The sequence below is a fragment of the Camelina sativa genome, chromosome 15 (genome assembly GCF_030686135.1).
Source record: "Camelina sativa cultivar CO46 ecotype springtype chromosome 15, ASM3068613v1".
Classification (NCBI taxonomy): domain Eukaryota; kingdom Viridiplantae; phylum Streptophyta; class Magnoliopsida; order Brassicales; family Brassicaceae; genus Camelina; species Camelina sativa.
Window position 1 is genome coordinate 29,916,380 of NC_141894.1, and position 20,885 is coordinate 29,937,264.

Below are 20,885 nucleotides of genomic sequence, written 5' to 3' on the forward strand. Positions count from 1 at the left end.
CAAGGCTGAGATCGACTTGTCATGGATATCTGCGGCGGCTGGTAAGGCGGGTGCGATTGTTCGAGCTTTCGGGCGCAGAGTTCAAATTCGGAGAAGACTAATGCTGGTTATCTTCTCGGGATTGGAGTTAGGAACTCGTTGTTGATGCTTGGTGCTATTAAATTTCATGGGGATTGTTTTCACTATGTTAGTTCCCGAATCTAAAAGGAAGGTTCTTGAGAAGAAGATGAGGAACAAATATGCGATGATGCGGCGGAGATGACTATTCCGATTTGATTTCTTTTTTTAATAAGTCAATATATTCATAAATCCGTTGGTCTGTTGTTGATGGCATTGATCGATTGTACAAAATTATCTAATCATGAATTCATATATTCCTATGTTTTTGTTTAATGCACAATTCTGAAGAAAGAAAACAGATTTGAAAGTGCTTCAGATCTTATAAATTAATTGTTTAAAAAAAATATTTATTTCTGTAAAAACAAAATTATAATAAAAATAAATATTAAGTAAAATTAATTTTAATTCAAATAAAATTATATATTAATGCCATGTTATTTAAAATTAATTATTAATAAATATAGTAAGGGTAAAAATGGAATTTTATTTTTATCAAAAAATCGTAGGTATGAAACTAATAAAATTTGTTAGTTTAGGTATTAAATCGCATGTTTTAATTAAATGATGTATTTTTCTTCTAACAAAAAAAGACGAGATGTTAAATGTCAAAAAATAAATAAATGATGTGTTGTTACTTAGTATTAAATATTTTTGGATGAAAATAACCAACTCGAATTCCAATTCCAATTTTTTTTTTTTTTTTTTTTTGTGATAGCTTTCCATTTTTTTAGTGTTAATTTTAGATATTTCTGGATGAAAATAACCAAATCGTATTCCAATTTTTTTTTCTTCAAAATTTTATCGATTCTTAGTATAAAATAGACCAGACAAAACTTGACCAAAGACAGAACCAAAAAAATTTAGATAACCGAATGAAATTTAAACCTCAAGATCAATCCGTAACCGAATGAAAAAAAACTTTTCGAACGACAGCGTTTCATAGGATCATGACTTCGCACGTTGCGTCCATCTCTCTGATCACGTGATTGTGATTTTTTTTTTTTTTTTTCCAACTCATCATCTTCAGATCTTATCACTTTCTCCCCCGAGAAAACTTTTGCCCTAGAATCACTTTCCCGGGAAAAATCAAAAAAGAAAACAAAAAAACTGGAAAAAATGTCACAAGGCGATACAGTACCGCTTCATCCCTCATCTCAATCAGACATAGACGAGATCGAGAATCTCATCAACGAAAGCATTCAATCAGGTCCCGGAACCGTTCTCGCCGCTCGTCCACCGAGCCCAACGAGACCTTCGATTCCAGTTTCTTCTTCTCCGTTTATGCAATCGAATCTTCCACCGCTTCCTCCTTCGTCATCAGCTCAGAAAGTGACACCTGTCCCCGTTCCTCCGCCTCTTCCGGTTGTAAGTAATTCCAGCAATTCTCAAGGAGGCTCACAGGGGATCGGAGCGAGTGGTTTTGGATCTCCGCCTAATACGTTGACGGAGCCTGTGTGGGATACTGTGAAGCGAGATCTGTCTCGGATCGTGAGTAATTTGAAGCTTGTTGTGTTTCCTAATCCGTATAGGGAAGATCCTGGGAAGGCGCTTAGAGATTGGGATCTTTGGGGTCCCTTCTTCTTCATTGTCTTCTTGGGATTGACTCTTTCGTGGTCAGCTTCCGTTAAGAAGGTTAGCTCTTAGATCACTGGAGAGGTTATGCTACTTTTGCATTGGCTAGTTTCTTAGCTTTGAGCTTGTGCGGTGAAAATGTGATCCGGAACGTATCTGATTGAGTTTGTTTAGAATGTCTCTGTTTCAAATGTGGGATGAAGATAGTGTTTTACTTCTTCTTTGCATTAAGATTGTTTCTTCAATTGTTTAGATTATAGATGGAACACGATGACGATAAAGAGGACTGAGGGTTCCTCTATAATTGCTGTTCTTGCGGCATTGCTTCTCATTTGATTCTTAGGCTATATAGGTTTGTATAAAGTTTCTTCCTTGTACAGTGTATCATGTAGAGTTTTGACTCACAAACTAGCGCTTTAGATGCACCATCTTCTCTTATGATATGAGCATCTGATGTATAGGACTAAAGGATCTAGTTTGAATCTGCTGTGCTGTGATTACATCTTATCTTGGAAATATTGAGTTGCTTGATGTGGCCAATGCTTTGTTGATTTCTGTGTTGAATTGGTAATTGTATTTAGATTTCAGAAGATGCTGAGATTATTGACTTTTGAATCACTAATGCCAAAGATGGCATTGATTTTACTATATATTATTTTTGATGCAGTTTAGGTATGGATGATATATATCTGATAAAATAGCACGTTCTTATTCTTTCTTTGTGCTTTGTTTTGACTCTCTTTTTATAGTTGTCCAAATGTTGTTATGACTCACTTTTGTGATTGTTACCCAATCCAAATCTGTGTTTATTGTCATTTGAATGTGAACTTTTTGGTCTACTAGACTTGAAAGTTTGAGTGAGCCATCCTTCATAGTTTTCATCTTGTCTCATTGAAGTCACATCACACTACATAATTGTTGTTGACTTTGTCTCATTCTTTTTCCCTTTGATTACAGTCCGAGGTATTTGCAGTGGCATTTGCACTATTAGCAGCAGGGGCAGTGATCCTTACACTAAATGTGCTTCTCCTGGTAAAACTCAACTGCTCTCTCTCTCTCTTGTATCCCGTGCAGATGTCTTGGTTTGGTCTTATACTTATACACGCTGTATCGTGTCATGAAACAGGGTGGACACATAATCTTCTTCCAAAGCCTGAGTCTTCTAGGTTACTGTCTATTTCCGCTAGACGTTGGAGCCGTGATCTGTATGTTGAAAGACAATGTGATACTGAAAATGGTAGTTGTATCTGTAACACTTGCCTGGAGCTCTTGGGCTGCTTACCCGTTCATGAGCTCTGCTGTTAACCCGAGAAGAAAAGCACTCGCTCTATACCCCGTTTTCCTCATGTATGTGTCAGTTGGTTTCCTCATCATCGCCATTAATTGAATCCAATTTTGAAGAAAAAGAAAGAAATCATCACGGGTATTCATGGGAATCAGCTTGGATATAAATTTTACATAGATACACACACACCAACAATTCTGAGTTCTAATGGTCATATGTATAAACATGTTCGTTGACCCCTTTTTTTGGTTTTGGCTAAAGAAATCCCCATTTGTATGTGCCTGCCTGCTCACATTTATCTTCTTGAACATGAATACAAATTTTTTTACCAACATAACTTCATATGGTGGTTTCTCGAGATACAGTATCAAAAGAGAAAGGTTTAAAACAGCTCACGAATTTAACCGGTTTAGAAATAATTCTCACAAATTTAAAATCAGAATCTTAACTCAAACCGAGAGAGCGTGAAACCTTCTGAAATAGAGAGAGAGTTTCATTTCTCTTTTCCCTTCAATTAAACCCTCTCTCCCTTTCTTCTTCTTCTTCCGTGCCTCACTTGCTGGTTTTGATATTACTGCTAAGTTCCTCACTTTATCAAGGCAGTAATCTTCAACTCCTAATTTTACTTGCTGCTTCTGTAATAGACTTGGTTTAGTGAAACCTTTGCTAACAGTAAGACAGTGTCTTGTCTCTTAGCGTGTTTTTGTGTTTCATTGTTAATCTCGTTGCTGGTTTATTGCAAGGTTGGTGCTTTGAAATATCATGTCAGAGACTGGTGATTTATATCTAGAGCTGGCCGAAGATGATCCCTTTTATCAACATAAAAAGGTCTGCTTTGCTAATTTTCTTTGCTCCTTCTGTTGTTATCTCAATACTCAAACTCCACCAGCTTTTGCCATGATAGTCTAAAGATTAGACCTTTTTTATGCATTCTGGCTAATTGAGTTGTGTGGATCAGTATAGGAACTATGATGTTAGATAGATAATAATATTCCTGGGATGTGGGAACTGCTAATTGCTATTAGTCGCTGGTTTGAATGAGACGAAAGACAATGAATCTTAATCTGGCTCTTGGGACTGATATATAAATCTACATTTGAATGGTTTAACATTTTTTGGCTTTGTTAGTGTTGCAGTGATCATGACATGTATTGATTGATTTTTATTAAAATAGAGGTGAAAAATTTCTTATGATTTTTTGTCTGTAGACGCTCTTGAGTTGCAAAGGTTTAGGCGTAAAGGAAACATTGAACCTCAGGGGATCATTAACTGAACAGCTGTTGAATGCTGCATTGGAAAAGTTGCTTCTGTTTGGAAGAATAGCGAACCTCGATAAGGTAAAAGCAAATATCGTAGACCCGTTCTTGCTTTCTCATGCTTGTGAAGTCTCTTTAGATGATGGATTGAATGAAATGCAGGTGGAAGTTTACTTTGGTGAGGATGCTTGCACTCCAGCAGGAATTTACAGTATTAGAAACGAAATCTCAGCTCTTAGCTGGATCCTTTCGCTCATACCAGTTTCTTGTAATATACAAACACATGCTGTTACCTTGGAAGCTCTACGAGCCGCTGTAAAAGGTAGAATCAGTGAGGTTGTTGGAGCGGAAAAGGAGAAAGCTAGGATTGTTGATAGCTATAGATGTGACAAGGAAAGCAGATTAGTAGAATGGGGTCAGGACAATGGAGTCAAAACCAAACTACAGATAGCTCGTAAGCTTAGCTTTTTTTCTCTGATATGAAGTTAGAAATTACAGAAATGATGAACAGGGATTTAAGTTTATTACAATGTGGTTTATATGTGTAGATATTGATGGCTATGGACGAGGAGCTATAGCTAGTGAAGACTTGAAATTTGGCGATGTTGCTTTAGAGATTCCTATCTCAAGTATCATTTCTGAGGAGTATGTGTACAACTCTGACATGGTATAACATTTTGTTTCATCTTGATTTAAAGATTGTGTCAGTTTCATCATATTAATGCTATATGATGAGTGTTGTCTTGTCTTTAGTACTCTATATTGGAGAAAATTGATGGGATTACATCTGAGACAATGCTGCTCTTATGGACCATGAGGGAGAAGCATAACCAGGACTCGAAATTCAAACCATACTTCGACTCGCTGCAGGAGAATTTTTGTACCGGTAAAACTGTTTAGTGAACTAAATCACTCACCTAATTCCTGTAGCAGTGTTTGTTTCAAAGGGATATAACAAACATTGATTCTCATTGCAGGTTTGAGTTTCGGAGTTGATGCAATCATGGAGCTTGATGGTACATTGCTTTTAGATGAAATAATGCAAGCTAAAGAGGTGTGACTAGATCCCTGTCTCTTATCTTTTGTGTATTATTTTGACCATTGGCCATTGTTTTCGTTATCTGCAGCTTTTGCGTGAGAGGTATGATGAATTGGTTCCTGTTTTATCGAACCACCGGCATGTATTCCCACCTGAACTCTATACATGGGAACATTACTTATGGGCATGTGAGTTGTATTACTCAAATAGCATGCAAATCAAGTTCCCTGATGGAAAGCTGAAGACTTGCTTGATTCCTGTCGCTGGTTTTCTCAACCATTCTGTATGTTTGCTCTCTCTTTCTGGTTTACTAAGAAACTCCTATCACTTTCGTGGTTGATAATTTGGTGAGTCTGCAGGTATACCCACACATAGTGAAATATGGAAAAGTAGACACTGAGACGAGTTCCTTGAAGTTCCCAGTCTCAAGGCCTTGCAACAAAGGGGAACAATGTTTTCTTAGCTATGGAAACTACTCGAGTTCCCATCTGTTAACATTTTACGGATTTTTACCAAAAGGCGATAACCCATATGATGTCATTCCCTTAGGTAGTTTTTACCTTCTCATTGTTCTGAGATCACACTCAACCTTTTTTTACATATTTTCTTTTGCCTGAACTTGTATCTCTCTTCCTTGCAGATTTTGATGTCATTGATGATGAAGACATCGAGACTGATTTTTCTTCTTGGACAACTCACATGTTACGTGGGACTTGGCTATCGAGTAATCATGACATCTTCCACTACGGCTTACCTACTCCATTGTTGAACTACTTGCGGAGAGCTCATGGTCTTGTTCATCATTCTGAAACAGATGTATCTAAATCTTGATCACCTTCTTATAAATTTTCTGTTGGTGCAGTAATTTACATCTCTATCTCTGAATCTAACACGTTTATCTCTTTTCTTGATTCTTGTAAGCTATGGAATAACTTGGAAGTTGAGATGGAAGTACTCGGAACTCTCAGATCCACGTTCGACGACATGTTGCAAAACCTTGGCGATGCGGATTCTATCGACAGGTAAAAGTTAGTTGTATTTTATCATGATATAGACGAAAAGCTGAAACAGAGGCGAGCGAGTTTTGCTTATTTGTCTGTGTTTATATATACAGGGAAAACGCTGATCAGGATGTTAAAATGGCGATGGAGTTCAAAGAGCAGCAGAGAAAGATTGTCTCTTCCATTCTTGATTCATGTTCTGCAGGTATCAAACTGGTTCAAGACTTCATAACTAAACCAGAGGTCTAATAAGTTGTTTGTTCTACATGTATCATCAAACTGGTTGAAAGAAAAGACTAAAGTTGTTGTAATATACTAATATGTAGTTCTCAACATTTTAGATGATCAAAAATTCACAAGGGACATTCCTCTTTTTGCTTTATTGAATTGCTTCGTATTCACGTACATACATATATCATATCATAAAACGGTGTCTGACTGAAAGAAACTTGAGATGATCCCATGTTAGCTATAAAAGCTAATTTCAGTCACTCTTCAAACTTCAAAGACAAAGAGAATTGTTCTAGGAGAAATAACAAAACAACATCTATTTTCTATCTTTGACCTAGTTGTTGACACCGGTTTACTTCGATTATGTGCTATCATCCCAAGTATAAGATTGGGCTTGGCTAATAAAATCATTGAGCCCATAAGCAGAAAAACCCTAACTCTACCTCTCCAATATAAAAACCCTGGTCATCTTTCTCTCTTCTTCACCAACAACAAAGTTAACGCCTCTATCATCTCATGTTCTTCTGCTAGCGCTTCATGTGTATAAGTTTAAGATGACTAAATAGAAATAAGAACGTGAACTTATCACTCGTAAGTCGTAACCCATCTTATAGTTATCCATATGAAGAGCGAGCACAAGAATATGAGGTCCATGAGCATCACCCCGTGTTGTTGTCTTTCCATCTATACGTAAGGTATGATGGTGGTCTTCAGAAGATCTGTTTTATTTTACTTTATTTTCTTTGCTGTGGAGACACTGTTTTTATTGGTATTTGTAGACAGTCACACGTCTTGCTTTAAGTTTTGATGACACAGATACATCACATATACTATGACGTTTTGGCAATTTATCGAATGAATAACCCATGACAATGAACTAAGAGGGTTTCCTATATTTATGAAAAATTGGAAATAAAAAAATATTTTTTAAAAGTTTGTCCATCTATACTTTTATTTAGAAAAAAGCCAATTTTAAGTAGAATAAAAAATAAAAATAAGAAAATTATGTTAATAAATAGGGGAATTGGCAGAAATAACATAAAAAAAACTATAATTAATTGGGTGACTACTCTAACCATAAGGAGTTAATATACTCTGTATTTTGTATAATATTTCCCCTCTTACCCTCGTTGCATGCCCAACAGTTGCCTATCGTTCAGAAGGCAAAGAGTTGATGGTTAGAGTAGACCTTTGATATCCCGCTCACTCCGAAAACTCGATTCATTTGGACTAAAAAAATATCTTATAGGCGATTCTCCCTTTTTTCTTCCTCTCTTTGTCCATGTTTTAATCTTCCGACGGCTGCGTAATAGATCCTCCTATATCTGCAAATTAAGAGGGTTGAAGACGCCAGCTTTACCCAAGGAATTTGCAGGAGAAATCGACAATCTCGAGGCAATAATCGGAATATCGCGTACCCAGTCAAATTCCCTCCCGGTGAACAATTCCGAGTAAGTCTGTGTCTATGTTAGTTGGGTGAATCACAAATCTCGCTAGTTATGATTAGACGTGTAGATGAACTAGGAGCAGCCGCCGTCACTAGATCCGGCGTTTAGGGGTTAACGAAAACGGAAATATTAGATGTGTTGAAAGTGGATACAGTTTGGTTTTAAACTAAACAAACTCCTTGTTTGGTAGTCACTTACATAATTTAGTTGCAGTTACCATGAGGTGTCGATAGATACATTCAGTGCCACCTTGGTCCCAATACACGTATTGTCCATACTATTTGTTGACTCAAATTAGAAGATAACTAATTTCAGAATGTTGGTGAGTTGCAGAGGTATCTGGAGATGGACGAAAGTCGATTACCACACCGCCTGTTCTTGACCGGGGGTGAGCCGTCTGGCAGAAACAGGGTCAACAATTATTTCAATTTACGATGGATAGAAAACATCAAAAAGGCACTTGATGAGGACCATTTGGAGAAGTTGGCAAATTCACAGTTTGGGCATTTGATGTTAATGGGGAACCACACTTTCTCGGTCATGTTTGTACATTACATCCTGTCACGCCAACTGGTCACGGATAGAAAGTACGAGTTGTGGTGGGTGTTTGCGGGAAAACCAATTAGGTATGCTCTGCAAGATTTTGCCGTCGTGACTGGCCTAAACTGTGGAAAAGTTGGATTCAAGTTGGACAAGCGGAAGGGTAAAGCTGTAAAGAGAGGTTGCGGTACAGCCTCTGCAATGTGGAAATCGTTGTTTGGTAGTGAACCGAAACCAACAGTTACCTGGATATTACAGAAACTATTACTGGGGAAAAAATACAGAGATGCTGACACCAGGTTCCGACTTGCGTTATTGGTTCTAGTGGATGGCATTTTATGCCCCACATGTGGAAATACAAACATTAGTCCAGAACATGTAGAGCTGGTTGCGGATACAGAAGCGTTTTTAAAATATCCTTGGGGACGTGATTCCTTTCTTAAGACGGTTAAGAGTGCAAAAGCCAGAACTGTAAAGCAACTTGCACAGGATACATGTGCAATACAAGGGTTTTCGCATGCGTTGGTTCTGGTTACAGTTGCTTGTTGTCCAGCCATCATTCAAGGGCCTGCTTTCGGAGACGATGTGCACGGCCCAAACACTGCAGTAGAAGGTATAGTCCAGCGTATTGTGAAGCGAAGTTTGACTATTAATGTTCAAACTGCGCGTGTGGTGGACCAAACAGGCCAGGTAAGATGAAGAGTGACCCTGTTTTCATACTGCTTAATCTTACTATTTACTAAGCTAACTTCTCAGCCGTTATTTCTAGGCGCGTGTGTGTTCTTTGTTGGCTGGCCATTTAGATTCGGTAGACAAGGAACTCGTTTTCACAGACGAGGAGGAAGACGAAAACGTAACACATCTTGTCGAGATGGTCTTAGACGAGTACCCTTTTGAACACAACAGCTGGAGTGGTGGCGTAGATGTTGCTTCCATCCATGATGACGGACCACACGCTCCTTTGGTAGACGATGATGAAGAGTGTGATAACGGTTGCACCCAGGGAACACCAACCCAAGCCGAAGGAAGCAGGGCTAGTGTCGGACTAGGATCTACCAGTTCTCAGAATGTTGACGTGCCTACTTTGATCAAACATGCAGTAGAAGCGTGTGAGGAGCGCTTTAATCTAATACAGAGGAAACGTGACCTGGAACTGATGAATTATTTTGTAAGGGAACTTCAAAGTTTTGAAAAAAAGGTGGGTTCAATGTTGAAAGCATATAAGGAGGATAACCCTCCCGTTGGTAATGTGGAGCGGGCTGAGTGCGGTGAGGCGAAGGTAAGGACGGATGCACGGATGTATATGGAAGATCGAATGTATCATACTTACCAATCGATATGCATGTCATTAACTTTGTGATTGTACAGGAATCAACCGAACCAATTGGTGGTAGAAGCAGCCAGGCGGAAGACACGCATCCGTCTGGCCAGGTTTGTTTCTTGTTTGCTGTTCCTTACTGCTCTGTTATTTACATGTTGAGGCCCGAATAACTAGGATACGTTTCACTACCTTTAGGAACCTAACGAGAGTGAAGCCCAGTCTAGGGAGTCCAATGGAGATGTCAACATCATGGCTGATGTTGACGCCCCCCCACTTTCTCTATAGGACTTACACAACTTGTGGCGGAAGAAACTTTGAATAATGCTACGGTATAACTTGTATCCTATTAATTTACATATACTATGCGAATCTATACAGCTTAACAGTTTCAAATACACTATTTACTTTGTTTTAGAAACCGTCCCCCAGTCTGCAAGGTAATGAGGTTGATGTAGAAATTGCTTCAGACATCGTTGATTTGACCCAGGATGAGGGTAGAGTCTCGCAGAGAAGATCCAGTAGGCGGACCAAACGGGTGACTCAAAAGAGAGCAACACCTACTCGTATGAGCATCCGCTTAATACGCAAGGAACAAGTTGCACCTGATTCTTCCACATTGAGTGACTATATTGGTAACAAAGCTTGTAGTCAACAAAATGCCAAAGATGGTAACCGTAGGAAAAGGTCCAGGTTTTCGATGCAGTCAGAGAAAGTTGAGTCGACAGTTACCGCGAGTACCGTGGTCCCCTTGAGGTTTGTGGGGGGGGGGGGGGTTGATGCTTTCTCCACTCCAGATGACAAACTGGTCGAGGTTTTCCTCCGTGAAATGGAAAGGGCCAGGTAAGTGATGACTCATCCTTACTATTCCTGCATAAATTTGAGCAACTGATTTAACATGGTGATTTGCTGCTGAATACCTATTGGCAGATCATATCAGCTGTCGTGTGGCATGGTTGTGGATAATACTGAGTTTCTAAGCATATATACAGCGACGACATTCCTAGATGAGTTGGGGAGCTATTTATACTTTGCAACAACCCTCTTGTATTAGTGATTCTGTCTTCTCACCAACTTGGCTAACCATGTACATTGTATTCAAAACAAGGGGCAGATATGCTGGTTAAGTTTATCCAAGCTCGTCGTGATGCCAGTCCTAACCAGCGGTTTGATTTCATACCAGCCTCGTTTCTGTCCATGCTATACCGTCAATATAACCGTTTTGGAAGAGCGCCGGATAAAGCCACTTTCCCATTCTCTGATTTAACGGCGTTGCCATTTCGAACGCGACCTAACTAGTTTAGTGAAGTTGATATTCTATACAGCCCCATGCAGATCGAGCGACAACACTGGATTGCTCTTGTTATTGATTTGACGACATGGCAGGTTATGGTTCTAGACTGCAACAAATCTTGTTTGACGGATCAGCAAATTAATAAATATGTAGAACACGTTGCCGTTATGCTTCCATATCTAATAAGAAAATATGTTGATAATGGAGGGTCATCTACTCGAGGGCTTGATCCTCTATCCATCCTGCGGCCTAGTATACCATTCCGCTGTTCAAATCGGGGTAAGCAATTTCTGTGCAAGTTGTGTTTAACATTACATGGTCATCTACATGTTTGACGACCTGACCAATCCTTTGTCTCGTAGCCTATGTCGGAGTTGCTCGCTAATTCTGCTCGAGCTTCACGCAGTATCGTCCTTAGCAACTTATTATAGGAAACTTGATGAGGAGAAAGTACAAATAGCGGCGAAGCAGTATGCTCTTGGTGCGTTTGCTACATTCTCGGCTGCTACCAATCCAATATAGGCGTTGAAGCGGTTAGGCTATCGTTGTGATGTTATCAGATTTCTGCACCAAAATGCAGAGGACTTGTATTTTCTTTCTTTCTCTCTTGAAATTCTTAAGCTATATCTACTGAGATTGGATGGAGGCTAAATTATTATTTCTACATTTGAGATTATACTATTCTATTTCCCTAGTCTATTTACTATTCTTTTAGAGCTACCATTTAATCAAACTGAACTCTTCTTCCAATTTTCATTAAACAAAGCAAAGGTTGGGGTTCTGAATGTTGGGTCTTGTAGGGTATAGTGCCGTTTTTTGGTAAACCGTAGTCAACGGATGCATGGATGTTGGCACTAAAAGCTTCTTCGGAGGGACCTAAACCGAGTCTGAGGTTGGGGTTCTGAATGTTGAGTCTTGTAGGGTATAGTGCCTTATCTCTGTCAGGATAAAGCCACTTTCCCATAGGTTGTCAAACACTTCCTGTTTGCAGTGACCACGGCTTACGTGGATAACCGGGTCGCCAATGTTTGGAGAAACATTTAGAAGTCGTGTCATGACTGTTATATCCTGACAGAGCTGCATTAATAAACCTGAGCCGGAGTAGATAGTGGAAATTGCAACAATGACAACACATGCTGTCATGGGAGGCGAAGCACCTTCCCAGGGTTTTAGAGTATGGTAGGATATTTTCTATGTGAACTTAATATATTATGATACGTTCTATTTTATCGATTGGGCCCTTAATATGTTCGTGAAGTGCCATAGAAGAGAACTCGAGTTACTAATTACATAGCCAAGCAGGGTATTTTATTAATATTACACAAAAAACAAACCATTGTGCCAGTGAGCATTACAACACTATATACACCATAGACGATTTAGCAACCAGATACAAATATATGAACAGAAGTAGAGGTGCTTATATTTCAAAATAAAGTGGTATACACCATCCTTGGATATACCAAATTATTTTGAGTCAAAAATTGCCCCTGTCACCGATACTATATACATCATTGCACTGGTTGCTTCCATTATTTATGAACACATCCAAAAGACCATCGCTCCGCACATACTACGTACCCCATTGCTGTAGATAGCTACTTATATGGCGTTTTTGCAAGATGCCTTGTTGTGCCCTGTGCGGCAACAACGGGAACATCTCCTTGTTGATTTAGGGCGCAGACGCTGAATTAACGTAACATAAATAGAGATTGTCTAGCATTAATGGAACACAGCAAGGGATAAGTACAACTACGTTTTTACACTAATAAAACAAACCTTGAACTCTCCTCTAGACAAGATCCTGATTTTTTTGGGTCTACCTGGTGGACGGCGGGAACGTGGTGGGTTAAGGTCACCCCTGGTTCCAGATGCAGCATCCGCCGTAGTATGACCACCAACAGACGGAATTGGATATATCTTCTCTTCGTATGAGTGGCGGATAGTCTCCTCAAAGTAAGCTGTGTCAACGAATGTATCTATAGACACACCTAAACGCGTTGCGGCTGCTATGGCATGCGGACAAGGTATGCTCAAACACTGAAACTCGTTGCATGAGCATGTCCCTTCAACCAATTTAACAGTGAAGCATTCTCCACTCCTTATCTGGACTTGGAACTCAAAGTCACTAATAGGCCGAACCGCCATAGACATGGCACTTTCGAAGTTCTCCTCAACAATTTCACGACACTTTGGAGCTATTACTGAAGCGGAACGTGCAGACCTAGCTCGGCGTACAGCAAACCATTCCTTCACTGTCGTCCTGATGTATTCTAACATACAAATGAGGGGATATTCTCTGGCCTCTTTAAGTACTTGGTTCCATGACTCTGCAATGTTACTGTCCATGATATTGTACCTCTTCCCTTGCGAATGAACCCTGGTCCAGTGTGTGAACCCTGTAAAAATATATTCATGACTTATCTCTGTTAATTGAATACAGAGTAAGTTAGATGGAAACAGAGTTGACCAAGTGCTTACCAATGTCCACTAGATAAGCTGCACAACCAGGGTTAACTCGTTGAATTTCCAAGAATTTTTTGTTGAAATCTTCAATGACAAATGCTCTAGCTGCCGAAGACATTAGACCAGCCAGCAACTGGGGCTTGTATAGATGGCGCACATTGCGCCAAAGATGCACCGTACAGGCTGAGTGGTGCGCCTCAGTGTATACCTAAAATGGTATAGTGATTAGTATTTCAGCAGAGGTGTTTTAAAAACTATATGTTACAAAAGAACAGACGTTAATTCTTAACAATTACCTTCCGCAACCCAGTATATATGCTGTTGTGTCGATCTGAAATGAAAACTAAGTCGGTGGTGTCGTGTACAAATGTAGAAAGGCTCCTGAAAAACCACTCCCAAGAATCATCGTTCTCGCTATCAACTACCGCGAAAGCAAGCGGAAAAATTTGGAAATTGCCATCTTGACAGCTTGCGGTAAGGAGGCAACCACCATATCGAGCCTTCATGGAAGTTCCATCAACCACCACAACTTTCCTCATGTATTGATACCCTTTAACACATGCTGCATATGCGATGAATTGGTATTTAAATCGCATTGCCCCATCAGGCTCGTCGACATGCTCAGTGAAACAGACAGACCCGGGATTTGTTTGCTGTAGTAATCCAATATATGTGGGCAGAAGGGCATAGCTACCAGCCATTGAACCCATTGACAGCTCCATTGCCACCTCCCTTGCACGCCAAGCTTTCCAGTAAGATATGTTGATATGGTACTCGTCAAGTAGAATTTTGCGGATTGCAGCCGCGTTTGGACCACGCCTCACGCCCACGAAATGGCTCTGCATTATCTCTCCAATAACTTGTGTGGTTGCCAGTCAATGGTAGCTCCTCCTCTCATCAACCGTGCAGGTATGTTTTTGAGTTGCTTGGCGTACTTGGAAATGATCAGAAGAATCAATCTTAGCTGCATAAACACGCCACGGACATGACTTCGATATACATTTGAGCACCATGAATTTTGGTGTTGACCGGCTTAACCTGAAATGGAACTTCCGATTGATAGCATGTATGGCAATCTTTATCTTGCAATCTGACTTTGATTTGAAAACACGCCCAACAAACAACTTGTCCCCTTCGTATTGTATGTCTGATATAGCTGTGTCGACACCTGCAGCAGTACGAGCGCGACAGAGTGTTAGTTTCCATATGTTCCATAATATTGATTTTACAATACCTACTATATGTTTCTTGTACTCTGTTAGTATGAATTACCTTCACCTTTTCCATCATTGAATACCGGTGGTGCATTACGGCAGAACAACGCCGGATCGTCAGTCATATCTGATAGCATGGAATGTAAGGCTTCCTCCACTCGTCCCCACATTGTAACAGAGTTAACTTCCACTTCAACACCTATGCCTTCTGTGCTCCCAGTAGAAGTTGCGTCAGAGGGGGGTCTATTTGGCTCACCTTCGGTGACAGGATCATTGTGGCGAGGCCGAGCTTGGCTACACTCAACTAGCATTGGATTATCAGGTTGCGAAAAGGGGACAATCTGGAAGGCATTGTCATCACTGTCCGAAGAAGTTTCCTCTCCATCAGCATCCGCAACAGCTTTTCCTTTATCACGTGCACAACTGCTAGTAGGCTTCTTCCGACTGCTACCACCGCCTTCTTTGATAACAATGCCTGACTGCGCTGTCGGCTGCACCGAGGCCATGATGATATCCTCCTTCGCAACGTTTGTTTGGTTTTCTGATTGTTGTTTCGGTTTTGGCGTTGAGTAGTCTAATGCAAATTCATGCCAGTCAAAATCATCTGAGTCTGATTCAGAATCTTCATCATCATTAGCAGAGACATAGCGCAGCCAATGTCTCCGCGGAGGTGGGGGCGAAGCTTGTTCAGGACAACTCTTGTTAACAACACTTACGCATAGGTCAACTTCTTCTATAAAACACCGCATCCTTATGAATACAGCAACGTCTTCATCGTCAGTAATGTATTGCGGGGTGGATCTGTTACCCTCATCAAGTTCAAACCATGCAGGAAATTGGTAAGACATCTTAATGACAACTTCATGTGCACGCAACACCAGCTTCTCCTTCACCTTCGCCACCAGTTGTTTGTATGTCATTCCATCTCTAAGCCAGACGTAATGGTTCCCCGGGACTGTCTCTGGCTCAAAGTTCCATACGAAACTATCGACCTTTATCCACTCGCCTAAAATCACACGCACCTGGTCTTTCACACTCATCTGCGAACACACATGGAAACAGAGGCGTAAGTAGGATATCAAAAAACAGTGATATACAGGACCGTATACGACCTGCTACTACTGTCCTATACAATATTAATCTAAAACCATACGGATCAAACACACCACGCTCTTTTCATCCCAATCTACATATCCACACTTAGGAGTTCTTATAGACTTGCTGCCGCTATATAGTACGATTGAAAATGGAAACTATATTTAATACACATAGGCATAGTGAACCACTTTTCGAAAGATCCGCATCAGCAACACAATTAATGAACCAGACAAATTAAAGCTTTTTACCTTCTCGGTTGGAATAAATTCCTTTACTGCGAACCTACTACTCTCCTCGTTCATACCATTCACAACACAGCTGTTCGAACTGATAAAGAAAGCGACGGCTCTACTCTATTTATTGACCACAAACTCTATACCATAGCTAAGATATAGTTTTAAATTCAAATTACTTTGCTAATAAGTTTTGTGTTATGACACTGATTAGACACTTTACGGTTTATGCATGGTCACTAAACAGAGCTACAAGCCTACTAGGACACGTCATTGAACTCCACCGCCATCACATTTTCTTGTTCACGACATGTGGGTGTAAAATGGTAAAATCACAGCCCCCTCTGGTTACTCACCTAATTCCTATGATTAGCATGCTATTTTCTTCATTTTTTTTAGTGAATTTGGTTATCCACCTAAATCGCCCTAATAAATAACTATGAAGAGAAACTTCGTTTTGTCAAAAAAAAAAAACTTTGTTTTTTTGTTGAGAATAATTAGCTGTTTATGATAATTACTTTTGTTTTGCAATGTTTAGAATAAATTTTCTACCATTTGTTCATGTTCTTAAAATTTAGATTATGTGTTCTACCATTTGTACATGTTTTAAAAAATACAGTATAGATTATCCATTCTACCATTTGTACATGTTTTACGAATTTCACAATTGAAATTTGTTCTTATTCTGAAATATCTAACATGTCCTATGAAACTGTTAATTAAAAATTTGCTCCAAATGAATAATATTCTAATAAGTTTGTTAATGACGATACACCTATATCTAAGTGGATTAATTAAGAGAATGCAATAAAGAACATTTATCATGAATACACGTAGTCTTAAATGGTCAAGGTGGTTTAAGTAGGTTTAGTGGTGAAACTCCACCTCAGAAATCAGAATAGAGGGTGTGACTAATAGATTCCAACTCGAAGAATTGTTATGGTAGTTTAGTAGTTAACCAGTTCTTAAAGCTTTTATTCTGATTTGATTTTTTTTGCTATGTGGCAATATTAACACTCACGTAAAAACAAATTATAGTCCAGTTTGATTTTTTTTTTCTTTTTTTTCTTATCGAGTTTGATTAGTTATGATATTTTAAAAAACATGTGATGCAAGACCTGTATAAACCTCCCGATCACCACTTTTTAGTGGGTCTATGTCTAATATCAGTCCATGAGCCCAATTTCCTTAGGCTTTAAAGATTTGTTACCATTCCTACAAATCCCCACATGATCTTTCTCTGTGTTTTATCTTCATTCACACAGTTCCGACAGTCACTTCCCAAAAAATTACCCATTTTGAAACTACTCCAGCTCAAGCACTCATAAATTAAGTGCGCATTTTGTTGATATAGGTAGTCAAATCAATTCTTTTAAACTTCTCTGAAACTCGAATGTCACATTTTTTTTTTGGCAACCTTTCAATGTCTGAATGCCAAATGAGTCATCAAATTCATTACCATTTGACTATATACATTGTATGGTCTTTTTTTTTTTTGTGGGGCAAATAGAATTATCAGTATTTTGAGCATATTATTATAAAAGTAAACAGAAAAACCTAACAAAAATATATTACAAAATCAAAAACAAAGAATGAATGAATGAAGAAAATAATGTGGCTGCTGGTGGCAGCAAATTGGCGGACCCCACAATTCCAGGTTACACACTTTTTGTCGTTTTCTTCGCTTCCTAACGCAGAGCTGGGATCTCCTGTACCAAAGAGCATATTAATTTCCTGATTCACCCTATTATAATGAGCCACGTTCCAATTAATAGAGACACAAGTTGGTATGACACTGACAATAATTTACATAAAAGCTCTTTTAAATAATAACAAGTCACAAAGAGAATTGAAGAAAAATAAAAAAGATTGATTTTTTTTCGATTCTTTTGCTCGTAAAAGCTTCGTTTGATTCTCTATTTGTGTGTGTGTGTTTTATGGGTAGAGCTCTCTCCTGAAGAAGAAGAAGATGATGGTAGTGAACAACAGTTTTGATCTATGGCAAAAAGATGTTTTCTTCCCCGCAGCTGAAGAGGTTCAAAAATCTGCTGATATGTATGTGTAACTTTTGTTATTTGAGCTTTTATGATAGCTTTGTGATGTTCTTCTTTGAGCTTTTAGATTTTTTGCTTATAAATTTAGGATTTTTATTCAGAGAAATGAAGAGATTGAGATGTGTTTGATTTTGCTATTGTTTAAAGTTTTGATTTTTTTGATTTTTTTGTCTTTTTCTTTTGGTTGGATTATCAGAATGGAGTCTACTTACAGATTGTGGATTAGAGATAAGAAAGATGAGATCTGTAAAGAACTCCAAGCAGCTTTAGGTACTGCTAAATGGCAGGTACAGTTTCAATCATCTCAGGTTCTTGTGGAGTACTCTTGAAAAGTTTTTGTTGTGTTTTTGATGATACTTCTTATGTTAACTTGAGTTGTTGAAACTGTGTGTGTGTGTGTGTGATTCAGTTGGAGGAGTTTGAGAAAGCAGTCAGGTTGAGCCATAAACGTTGTGGGGATGATGATTCTGCATCTAGACGACGTAAACAGTTTGTTACCGCTATTGAGAACCAGATTGATCGCGTTGAAACTTCTCTGCAAGAGGCTTACAGTGAGAATGGTAAAGAACCACTCCGTTGGATTGATCTGAATGAAGAAGAGCGTGATGACTTGGCCATGTTTCTCTCTGGTTCTTCTTCTTCTTCTCGAACTTCACAGAGTTTTAGCACTAACTCGAGAGAGTCTACTACTAATAGTTCCTTAGTTGATAATCTTCGAGGAACGAACGGTGTGGAAGTAAACTGTAGAAAAGAGACTATCAAGAAAGTGAAAGGTTGTGGTAAAGGCTCTGAATGTGTCATAGATATTGTAGAAAGAGTAAATGCAGATGCGAGGATACAGAAGTCAGCTGGGATGAGAAGGATATGTAGTTCACCAAATTTCAATTCTTTGAGGATTATAGTTCCTGGTGGTAATGAAGAAGTAAACGAGAGACTGGTGGCACAAATCGAAGCAACTCCTAAGGTCAAAGGAACTAAGTCTGTATTGTGGATGCAGAGGCTTCCTGATCATAATCAGGTGAGTGAGAGTTCTCACAATTAGTTGATTAGTACTAGCTTTTACTCATGATAGGAGGAAGTAACTTACTTGTGTAGTGTGTGTGTTTTCAGCTGCTTGACAAGACTGGTTGTTTCCAGAATCCGATACGCTTACCATTTGATCACCCGATCAAACTCACTGTTTCGTTAATGCTAATGGTGTTCCTTCTATGTGAGTCACTCTACTTATTTGCTAATATAATTTTCGATATTGAGAGTGTTTGCTAACGAGTGTTGATTTTTTCCCTTGTTTAAACGGATGCAGTACCCTTTGTAGTGTATTCATCTTGAGAATTCAACCACGGTTCGAAAACTATCAAGAAGAAGCCAAAAAGAGATCAGCGTTTGCATCTAATGGTTAGGATTCATCATCCCACAAGAACATGTAGAGAGATCAATAAGCTTTTTCTTTTTCTTTTCTGAAATGTAATTTGCATATATTTACTTTAATTTGTTGCTGTGGTTCTTCAGGGAACATATAGAAAAACAAACAAATTTGTAAGATTAAGTAAAGGGGGTAGAGTTGATATACTACGGCTTTGGCTATCATTGATAAAGATGTAAATGCAAAATAGGTTTCGTAGATGTTTGACCATACAAAGCTATAATAAATCAAGATTGTGCTATGTTTTTTTTTAGAACAATTTGCTCTCTTATAAATTAAGAACTTTGAATCTTGGTACTTGGTTATGTCATTCTAATTCCTAGCTATACCGGCTTCTATATAGCTGCCAGCCTTGATCCTTAAACCAAAATTTTGTTACGGTCGAGTTTGTTCATAGTTAGTTTTCTCAATCATGGTTAGTTTTCTCTCTTTGCACAAAAAAAAAAAGTTAAATTTTCTCTTGTTTATAACTTATCTATCTCCAAATTTAAAAGTCAATAGTATCCGGAGAGATTGTTAGTATATAATCATCTGATCGAAAGATTCTGGATACTATAAATTTTTAGGCTAATTGGAAATGTGTCTTGAGACTTAGAGCTTGACTGGTTCTCCCGCTAGCTCCCGCAAACGCTGCGTTTGCGTTTGCGGGCGGTTGCTAGCGTTTGGGGCCAATCACACAAATCGCTCCCAATCGCTCCCAGTCGCTCCCAATCGCTCCCAACCGTTGAATTCCAAAAGCTGGTTCCCGCAAGCGTTTGCGGTTGCGGGCGTTTGCGTTTCAAATTTTTTTTTTTTTTTTAGAAAAAATTTGAAACAAATCAATGATAATGAAATATATTTTATATATATTTTTTACCTAACTATTTTATTCATTAAGGATGAGAGAAAATGAAGTACGGATAAGATTAAAAATATTAAAAAAATAAATAATTGGAAGAAAATAATATTTCAATTAACAATAACCCAGAAAACTTGATGTAAATTTAATGGCACATCGCACATAAGTTCAAAAAAATCTAAATAAATATAACGTTTCATCAGAAATTTAAGAAAATAAGATTAGTTGTGAAAAATAAAAACAAATCACGAGTGACTCTTCTCAACTCTCATTTGATCATTACTACCGATGCAAATACTGCCCCACAAAACTTATTGAGTGTGTGAGATTTAAGAAAGAAGATCTACGATCTAAAACATATGTTTTAGTCATTTATCAAATTACTTAATTAAAGTTTTGGTAAAAATCCAAATGCATAAAGTAATAAGTATTTCATTATGAAATTTATTTATTTT

At 38.6% G+C, this 20,885-nt stretch overlaps 5 protein-coding genes and 1 pseudogene across 8 annotated transcripts; 4 read left to right on the top strand and 2 right to left on the bottom strand.

Moving 5' to 3' along the window:
* The first annotated feature begins 1,137 nt into the window (after positions 1 to 1,137).
* LOC104747730 (protein YIP4a) lies at positions 1,138 to 3,311 on the top strand. Its single transcript, XM_010469421.3, has 3 exons — positions 1,138 to 1,752; positions 2,650 to 2,724; positions 2,819 to 3,311. The coding sequence occupies exons 1-3, from the start codon at positions 1,237 to 1,239 to the stop codon at positions 3,077 to 3,079; spliced, it is 852 nt and encodes a 283-aa protein (XP_010467723.1). The 5' UTR covers positions 1,138 to 1,236; the 3' UTR covers positions 3,080 to 3,311.
* Positions 3,312 to 3,399: 88 nt separating this feature from the next.
* LOC104747731 (uncharacterized) lies at positions 3,400 to 6,655 on the top strand. 2 transcript variants are annotated; one of them, XM_010469424.3, is made up of 12 exons: positions 3,400 to 3,579; positions 3,721 to 3,805; positions 4,186 to 4,314; positions 4,396 to 4,687; positions 4,782 to 4,900; positions 4,987 to 5,119; positions 5,211 to 5,287; positions 5,361 to 5,555; positions 5,632 to 5,821; positions 5,913 to 6,088; positions 6,194 to 6,294; positions 6,387 to 6,655. In XM_010469424.3, exons 2-12 carry the CDS (start codon positions 3,740 to 3,742, stop codon positions 6,520 to 6,522), a joined length of 1,614 nt encoding a protein of 537 aa, XP_010467726.1. In that variant the 5' UTR covers positions 3,400 to 3,579; positions 3,721 to 3,739; the 3' UTR covers positions 6,523 to 6,655. The 2 variants fall into 2 exon arrangements, with proteins under 2 accessions (XP_010467726.1, XP_010467724.1); XM_010469422.3 differs by having other exon boundaries at positions 3,461 to 3,649.
* A 1,054-nt stretch (positions 6,656 to 7,709) lies between these two features.
* Positions 7,710 to 11,798, top strand: LOC147927333 (uncharacterized). 2 transcript variants are annotated; one of them, XM_087487755.1, is made up of 8 exons: positions 7,710 to 7,955; positions 8,286 to 9,182; positions 9,262 to 9,771; positions 9,861 to 9,923; positions 10,009 to 10,142; positions 10,229 to 10,653; positions 10,741 to 11,383; positions 11,467 to 11,798. In XM_087487755.1, the coding sequence occupies exons 2-5, from the start codon at positions 8,298 to 8,300 to the stop codon at positions 10,096 to 10,098; spliced, it is 1,548 nt and encodes a 515-aa protein (XP_087343881.1). In that variant the 5' UTR covers positions 7,710 to 7,955; positions 8,286 to 8,297; the 3' UTR covers positions 10,099 to 10,142; positions 10,229 to 10,653; positions 10,741 to 11,383; positions 11,467 to 11,798. The 2 variants fall into 2 exon arrangements, with proteins under 2 accessions (XP_087343881.1, XP_087343882.1); XM_087487756.1 differs by having other exon boundaries at positions 7,723 to 7,955; positions 10,229 to 10,821; positions 10,925 to 11,383.
* Positions 11,799 to 12,397: 599 nt separating this feature from the next.
* LOC147927334 (uncharacterized) lies at positions 12,398 to 13,772 on the bottom strand. Its single transcript, XM_087489605.1, has 2 exons — positions 13,586 to 13,772; positions 12,398 to 13,503 (listed from the first exon to the last, which is right to left on the bottom strand). Exons 1-2 carry the CDS (start codon positions 13,686 to 13,688, stop codon positions 12,857 to 12,859), a joined length of 750 nt encoding a protein of 249 aa, XP_087345731.1. The 5' UTR covers positions 13,689 to 13,772; the 3' UTR covers positions 12,398 to 12,856.
* A 76-nt stretch (positions 13,773 to 13,848) lies between these two features.
* Positions 13,849 to 16,235, bottom strand: LOC109129175 (uncharacterized; annotated as a pseudogene). Its single transcript, XR_015581677.1, has 3 exons — positions 16,131 to 16,235; positions 14,843 to 15,824; positions 13,849 to 14,738 (listed from the first exon to the last, which is right to left on the bottom strand). The product of XR_015581677.1 is annotated as an uncharacterized LOC109129175 (transcript).
* A 1,639-nt stretch (positions 16,236 to 17,874) lies between these two features.
* LOC104747732 (uncharacterized) lies at positions 17,875 to 19,833 on the top strand. The gene is made up of 5 exons (XM_010469425.3): positions 17,875 to 18,170; positions 18,366 to 18,456; positions 18,579 to 19,187; positions 19,280 to 19,379; positions 19,473 to 19,833. Exons 1-5 carry the CDS (start codon positions 18,085 to 18,087, stop codon positions 19,496 to 19,498), a joined length of 912 nt encoding a protein of 303 aa, XP_010467727.1. The 5' UTR covers positions 17,875 to 18,084; the 3' UTR covers positions 19,499 to 19,833.
* Positions 19,834 to 20,885: the final 1,052 nt, after the last annotated feature.

What these genes read in the sequence shown, in the direction of transcription:
- LOC104747732 (XM_010469425.3), top strand. Translation starts at nt 18,085, where the DNA reads ATGATGGTAGTGAACAACAGTTTTGATCTATGGCAAAAAGATGTTTTC. An exon ending in GGCTTCCTGATCATAATCAG is followed by an intron (nt 19,188 to 19,279) that starts GTGAGTGAGAGT and finishes GTGTGTTTTCAG; the next exon opens with CTGCTTGACAAGACTGGTTG. An exon ending in GCTAATGGTGTTCCTTCTAT is followed by an intron (nt 19,380 to 19,472) that starts GTGAGTCACTCT and finishes AAACGGATGCAG; the next exon opens with TACCCTTTGTAGTGTATTCA.
- LOC104747731 (XM_010469424.3), top strand. Translation starts at nt 3,740, where the DNA reads ATGTCAGAGACTGGTGATTTATATCTAGAGCTGGCCGAAGATGATCCC. An exon ending in GCAGGAGAATTTTTGTACCG is followed by an intron (nt 5,120 to 5,210) that starts GTAAAACTGTTT and finishes TTCTCATTGCAG; the next exon opens with GTTTGAGTTTCGGAGTTGAT. An exon ending in TTCATCATTCTGAAACAGAT is followed by an intron (nt 6,089 to 6,193) that starts GTATCTAAATCT and finishes GATTCTTGTAAG; the next exon opens with CTATGGAATAACTTGGAAGT.
- LOC147927334 (XM_087489605.1), bottom strand. Translation starts at nt 13,688, where the DNA reads ATGTCTTCGGCAGCTAGAGCATTTGTCATTGAAGATTTCAACAAAAAA. An exon ending in AGCTTATCTAGTGGACATTG is followed by an intron (nt 13,504 to 13,585) that starts GTAAGCACTTGG and finishes ATATTTTTACAG; the next exon opens with GGTTCACACACTGGACCAGG.
- LOC147927333 (XM_087487755.1), top strand. Translation starts at nt 8,298, where the DNA reads ATGGACGAAAGTCGATTACCACACCGCCTGTTCTTGACCGGGGGTGAG. An exon ending in CTGAGTGCGGTGAGGCGAAG is followed by an intron (nt 9,772 to 9,860) that starts GTAAGGACGGAT and finishes GTGATTGTACAG; the next exon opens with GAATCAACCGAACCAATTGG. An exon ending in ACACGCATCCGTCTGGCCAG is followed by an intron (nt 9,924 to 10,008) that starts GTTTGTTTCTTG and finishes CACTACCTTTAG; the next exon opens with GAACCTAACGAGAGTGAAGC.
- LOC104747730 (XM_010469421.3), top strand. Translation starts at nt 1,237, where the DNA reads ATGTCACAAGGCGATACAGTACCGCTTCATCCCTCATCTCAATCAGAC. An exon ending in GGTCAGCTTCCGTTAAGAAG is followed by an intron (nt 1,753 to 2,649) that starts GTTAGCTCTTAG and finishes CTTTGATTACAG; the next exon opens with TCCGAGGTATTTGCAGTGGC. An exon ending in CACTAAATGTGCTTCTCCTG is followed by an intron (nt 2,725 to 2,818) that starts GTAAAACTCAAC and finishes GTCATGAAACAG; the next exon opens with GGTGGACACATAATCTTCTT.